Raw genomic sequence first — 6,582 nt, 5'->3', positions numbered from 1 at the left:
CGCTTGTTTGTACTGTCTTCGGAACTCATCCCAAAATCCCACTCGGGTTGATTACCATTCGAACTCGATCGAACGTAGGAAGGCCGAAATTTATTTTGACCGTATACACAAGGAAAGTAAAATCCCTATTCTACAAGGAAAAGAAACTAAAATCCTACTAAAAGGAAAATCCTTATTCTAAAAGGAATAAAATAAATTCTATTTTAAGAAGGAAAGAATTTTGGCTTTTTGAAATCAATCTTGAGCTTCTTGAACTTTTTGCGCTTCTTGAAAATAAGTCCATACGTTTGGACTTGAGCTCTAAAACATGATCTTAGCCAAAATTAATAAAATTTAACATAGATTCTTCTTTTACATCAAAATTTCTGTAGTTTTACTTAATCTTGTTTACCCTTAAACCGGATAACAATTAAATTTGTACGCGGTTTCAAGGATACATGGATTAATTTAACATAAATAATCAATAATATTAGATAAGCGAGTTAAAGATAAAAATAAATGATCAAACCAGTAGTGATGTTATGGCCTAGTCCGAACCTAGGTTGAGCAGTAATTTTGCCCTCAATCGGTCCCTTTGTTCGAGCCTAGTTGTGGATGAAGAACAAAATAGTTAAATAAGAACTTTTTTAGTAGGTAGAACGTAGAAAATGAATTTTTATTGCCTTGATTCGCGTGTTACAATGTGTGTTATAAAATAAAGACTTCCCTTTTATATGGTAGGAGAGTTTCATCCCTAGTCCAAGTCTAAAAAAGGTAAAAATCTTCCTTTTTCATTAATTACTGATCTGTAACCGATATCGAGCAAGATCTATGCTTTGATATCCGATTAAGTACGAATATCACGTCCCTCTATCCGTCGTGTGTAACCGTTTACCATGTTTCTTGAGGTTTTAGAACTCGTTCTGTGTCCGGGGAGACTTGCTTTATTATGTCCGATGAGGAACACATCGTTCACCTTCCATGGGTCTCGATACGAAGGGCTCTCAGCCTCGATTTCGATCTCGTGTGACCATGCCCTTCTTCCGTTTTCTTCACTGGGAAATTGAGGTATACATTATCCCCGACTTTACCTGTATACAGATAGTCCCCTCAGTTTTCTGGAGAGTAGGTTTGCCGAAATGATAGGAAACGATAGATGAACCTCGGTTCCTTACTTCATACGTTACAACTAAGATGATGGGTAAATCGAAATGTCCCATCAGTCGCGTCGTTCTAAATTTGGACCCCTGTGAGTAACCGGCTAGCTGCCTTTGAATGCGAAACGTCGCGCATTGGTTGTCTTTTCTCCTATAAAATATTCAACCTTTTTCACTTCTTCCATTTTCCGACTCTAGACTTTATCCTCGAACTCTCTAGCGGCTTTTAACTTCTCCAGATCTTCATACGTTGTTCTTTGACCCTTCGTATCTTCATCTTTAATCCCCATACATCTTCTTTAAACCTTCAACCCAGACCTTCATACCTTCATACCATATTCAAATATTCATATTTTTCTTTAGACCTTCATATTTACCAGATTATAATGGCAAAACTTCCAAGTTAGTGCCTCAGGCTCCTTCATCTTCTCAAAGCCAAACCTCAATCAACACTTCCAACTTAAGCCTCCAAACTAAAAATCAAGCATTCCAAATTAATCCAAAACCTCCCCGGGTCCAAACCAAACATCCTTGCAAGTCACATAACCACCACAAGTACACAAATGGAAACTTTCAAAGGAAAAACGAGGCTCCAATGCACAAAACGATTGATTGGGTTGTTACAATAATAGTAAAAAATAAGGTAATAAAATAGTTACTTGATAACTATATGATTCATTTTCTTTAGTTTCAATTTTGTTATTAAGTTAATTGCACTGAGACACAAGTTACTTTGTTAAAGCAATATGTATGATCTAATGTGTTTAAAAGGCTAGATTACAATTTGACGTGACTAATATTCTTTTTACCGTTCGCGCATAGCGAGCGGGTTCTAATACTAATTTTTAATCAATTGAATTTCTTTAAGCATTTCTCAATGCTTTCCTCTGGCAACTTTTTACATCTTCCATTATGTATAGTCCTTATTAGATGTTGGCTTACAATTAAGGCCAATTTTCTCACATAAAGCTTCAACTTGTGACTACATCAGTCTATGAACTCGTAGCAGAGAAGTAGAGTCACCTTCTCCACATTTAATTCAGTGGTGTATTGGGCTACTAAGCAAGAACATGGTGACAAACATTAGCAGTGGGCTTACAATTTCATTACCTTGAGTAGCCCAACTTAACAAAATTACAAATTTCATAAAGAACTGCTGAATACACAGAAAAGAAGAAATAAAATTGATTATACTTTAAAACGACTAAAATTATACTGTTAGAAGTTGTGTTTTTAATGGTCTTTTCTAGATCCATTTATACACAAACAGAAATATCACTACAATAAGCACCAATCAAGATAAATGCATCATCAAGTAACTGAGACTCCATAACAACAATGTTTTAGAAGACATGAGCGTAAGGCGAGGCGTATTACATATGCCTCAGCGAGGCATAAACCCAGAGGCGCAGACTAGTGATTAAGAATTGGGAAAAATCATGAATTAAGGTTTCAATCAATAAAAAAGGTCTTGACTTTCAAATTTAATACATTTCAGTTCCTTTTTAAAAATTTTGAGCAATTACCGAGCTGACATTTGAGAATTTGGGTATTATATGAAGGACTATTCAACAAATTTTGTTTAATTTGAAAAAGTCTCTGGGGCTTACGCCTCACTAAAAAAATACGCCTCAAACGCCCAGGCGTACGCCCCGAATTGCTGGGCGTATGCCTCTTGAGACTTCGCCGCACACCATCGCCTCAGGGCGTTTTTGGTGCACCTCGCCCTGGGACTCGCGCAGAAAACTCCTTTTAAAACACTGCTCCATAGTGATGTATGGTTCTCTTGGTTCTTCATCACATAAATAAGTTCAAGTCCATTCATTAAGTTGCACCTTGCTGAATGAGTAAATAAAAGATTCCAGCAACAATGTGATTGGAGCTTATTCCCACCTCCAGTGGTGACTAATAGATTCACCAGTTTTTCAGAACGTTGGAAAGGCAAGTGAACTTTTTATGGATAATGACACACACCACGTATCTTTATCTCCATCCTCATACAAGATTTCATCCCTGGGAAAGATATACAATTATACATACAGCTATAGAGGTCTAGATGGATTACCATATACCAATTACATGATATCCCAAAATTATCTCTAACAGATTTTATTAAGTCAACATAATTCCATGGCAAACTCAATATATTCTTTTCTGCCAAACTCTGAATTCAACTTACCACTATATTCTTGTGGTTATGCAGAATCACATAGCTCGGCAGCCGAGAACTGTGCTTCATCACCCAAAAGAAGATATAAGTATACAAAGACATTACTGTATTTAGTTATTATGGAGATTGATTCCCAGCCTCAAAAAAACATCTTTAAATTATAGTAGCATCTAACTGTACTTTATTTCCAAGCATGGAGGGACATTTATCCATTCCATGCTTGTGCATTTTCAAGATACATATGACTAAGCATATCTAATACTACAAGGCGTAAAGAAACTGGAACATATTTAAGAGCAGAAACAGGATCACATAGTACTTTTTACACAATTTTAGTAACAAAAAATACAAGAATTGGTCTGTACTCTTATTATCACAGTGTTGTGCCTTGCCATGACAAGTCACACGGGCACGTAGAAAGCAATATAAAGAAAGATTCGGAAATGATACTTTATACAGGGTTTTAAAAAGTTTTGAGAACTTTCTTTCTTCTTCCTCTACTTTTTTTCTCTTTAGAGTGTGGGTTTGAGTTTGATTCAAGTTAGCTATGGACATCTAGTTGCAAAAATTGCATAGTATCAGGTATTACCCAGCCCCCAAGACAGTTTATAATAAATACAGATCATTGGACTCATCCTAGAGATATATCATACGACCAATAAGTTGAATAGAAATCTCACTATCAACTTCTCGGCCTCTACCTCATTGAGAAAAAAGAAGCATCAATAATGTTGTACATAAGCACAAAAGATAGAATCTCAAGGGCACAAAAGATAGAATCTCAAGGGTGACTTTCAATCATGAAGGCTTAATCTGTTAATGCGTTGTCGAGCACACTAAATCAAGAATATATAAAGTTTAAAAAAAACTCAAATAACTACAACAGCAGAATACATACATGAACACATCAATGCTGGTTTCTCCAATTGAAAATCAGTCAATGCCTTCTCTAATTATTTCTGGAACTGAAACTGCCACCAAAGCTTGACCACCTTCTAAATGTGCAAGCCATCAAATTCCGTCCCGTTATGAGTCCTAACCTTGCCTTAAAGGAATTTGACCTTCCAGTATTGCTTAATGCAATATTAGCACTGCCGCCTACTTGGCTAGCCATCTGCCTATTTTCCTGGACAACCTCATTCGCAACACAATCACTGGCGCTTGCATCAGGAATTTCAGGTTCATTTGCATCCAAGTTCACAGCAAGAGAACCTCGAGTGGTCCTCAACCAATCTGCGGCCTCAGAAGTCACCAATCTACACTTCTTAACCTTCACTTTTACCAAATTTGGACATCCGCTAGCCAGCGCTTCCATACCTTGGTCGGATACAGGGCAACTTTTTATACATAGCTTTCTCAATGCAGTACACTTTGCGGCTATGCACGAAAGCTCAGGATCCCCAACAGTCTCACTCCCACATAGAGCTAATCTCTCTAAGTTGAGACAATTTGCAGCCAATTTCTCCAAACTAGCACGTGTTGGATTCACACCAATCAAAACCAATTCTTGCAAATTGGGACAATGTTTAGCAACAGAAATTAACCCTTCATCACTTATCCGGTTAGTCTTCCATCCATCAATATGGAGCTTCCGGAGAAGCGTACAATGTTCAGCAACAGCCACTAAGCCGAAATTAGTGCATTCTGGCGTTTTAACAAGGTGCAAAATTTCGAGATTCGAACATTTAGAGAGAGCAGCAAGTCCAATGTCACTAACCTGAAGCCTCTCAAGATGAACTTCAACCACTTCACTTACCTGATCAGCTATCACTTCCAGAAGCCTATCCCAATCTCCAGAGCATCGGAAGAGCTTCAACGTCTGCAAATTCTTCGATCCTATAATCAACGGTCCAAAGCACTGTCCATTATAGAGCTCCTTCAAGCATAAAACTCTGAGAGACGCTGCGGCAATACCAGGACCGATTGGCTCTGCCGCTGCGCCATCTGTAATGCCACGGAGCCGTTTCACTGATAATTCTTCAAGGGAGGAGCAGTTATCCAACACGGCATTCATGCCTTTGGCACCGAAGGAACACGATCCACAAGAAAGCTTTTTCAAACCCTTGCAATTCTTCGCAAAAGCTTCAATTCCGGCGTCAGTAATCTCCCGGCATGTTCGAAGCTTCAAACGTGTGAGGTTACGGCACCGCTGGGAGATGAGGACCAATACATCGTCTCCAATACTCGTAGATCTACGGTCGCATTTCAAAGCGAGCTTCGTAACCGAATCAAACCTAGAGAAAATGGACGGAATCACAGAAGCAAGGTCCGATTGCGCGTTAAGCGATAAACGGTGACGGCTTTGACCTTCGATTCTGAACCAACGGTGGCAGACGAGGGAGCAGCGTTTACGGTCACCGGAGCTAAGAGACTGGAAGATAGAAGCCACGCACTCATCCGGAATATTAGATGAATAATCAAACTCTCCAACCTCGAAGACGTCGATAACATCATCAGAATCCTCACTTTCCTTCATCGGCGAGATAACGCCGGTAGATCTAGATTTTGACCTTGAATGATGGATGTGATTTTGACCTGCAGTAGTGGTGGAAGCTGATTGGCCCATCCACAGCGGTCGGAGGAGAAAAATCAGGGAGCAAAATAAGTATTTCTCGTGTGGTTCCACTCTACCGTCTCTTTTGTCGGCGCTTTACCCGGTGAACTCGCGATTGCTCGGAGGCGGCGGTGGAACGGCGGATATGAAAATGAAATTAATTTGAAGGTATTGTTTGGATGGTAGTTTAGCTTTAAATTATGTTATACGAAATTGTTGTTATTTGCTGTTATCTACTTTCAGGGGAGAGGGAGAGGGAGGATAGCAATTGAATGAGAGCAACCCTACTGTACTTTCCGTGTGGACTACGTGTAAATTTGCTTCGTTTTGTCAAGGGCTATTTGTTCCAGTTAGTAGCGTGTTTTTTAAGAAATGTGGGAAGAAGTGAATCACGTGGAGGACCATAATAAGTAAGGGAAGTTGAAGGAGCAGGGAATCAGTGTCAATTTTTTTCCACGGGGAAAAGCAGGTGTCACATGGATTACGTGTGTCCCTACAATTGGCTGAACCTGTATCCTTCCGCATTGAATCGCTCTAAATCTCCTCTCTTTTTTTTTTATCTTTCCCTTCTTTTTTTTTTGCGATCATTCAAAATGTAAAAAAGCACAATGCCGTTCGGTTTACCCTCAAAATTGAATAACAATTAAATTTGTAAGTAATTTTAAAGATACGCGAATTAATTCGATACAAACGATGAATTGCGATAGATTAGACAGATAAAG

At 38.8% G+C, this 6,582-nt stretch overlaps 1 protein-coding gene across 3 annotated transcripts; it reads right to left on the bottom strand.

Moving 5' to 3' along the window:
- Positions 1–2,297: 2,297 nt before the first annotated feature.
- On the bottom strand, positions 2,298–6,211 carry LOC104112281 (F-box protein At1g47056-like). 3 transcript variants are annotated; one of them, XM_018776357.3, is made up of 3 exons: positions 4,205–6,211; positions 3,316–3,369; positions 2,298–3,149 (listed from the first exon to the last, which is right to left on the bottom strand). In XM_018776357.3, the coding sequence occupies exon 1, from the start codon at positions 5,870–5,872 to the stop codon at positions 4,256–4,258; it is 1,617 nt and encodes a 538-aa protein (XP_018631873.1). In that variant the 5' UTR covers positions 5,873–6,211; the 3' UTR covers positions 2,298–3,149; positions 3,316–3,369; positions 4,205–4,255. The 3 variants fall into 3 exon arrangements, with proteins under 3 accessions (XP_018631873.1, XP_018631870.1, XP_018631875.1); XM_018776354.3 differs by having other exon boundaries at positions 3,316–3,364; XM_018776359.3 differs by lacking the exon at positions 3,316–3,369.
- Positions 6,212–6,582: the final 371 nt, after the last annotated feature.

The sequence above is a fragment of the Nicotiana tomentosiformis genome, chromosome 11 (genome assembly GCF_000390325.3).
Source record: "Nicotiana tomentosiformis chromosome 11, ASM39032v3, whole genome shotgun sequence".
Classification (NCBI taxonomy): Eukaryota; Viridiplantae; Streptophyta; class Magnoliopsida; order Solanales; family Solanaceae; genus Nicotiana; species Nicotiana tomentosiformis.
The sequence above is the reverse complement of the archived record's forward strand: the minus strand, read 5'-3'. Positions and strand labels throughout refer to the sequence as shown.

Coding starts and splice junctions, on each gene's coding strand:
- LOC104112281 (XM_018776357.3), bottom strand. CDS start 5,872: ATGGGCCAATCAGCTTCCACCACTACTGCAGGTCAAAATCACATCCAT.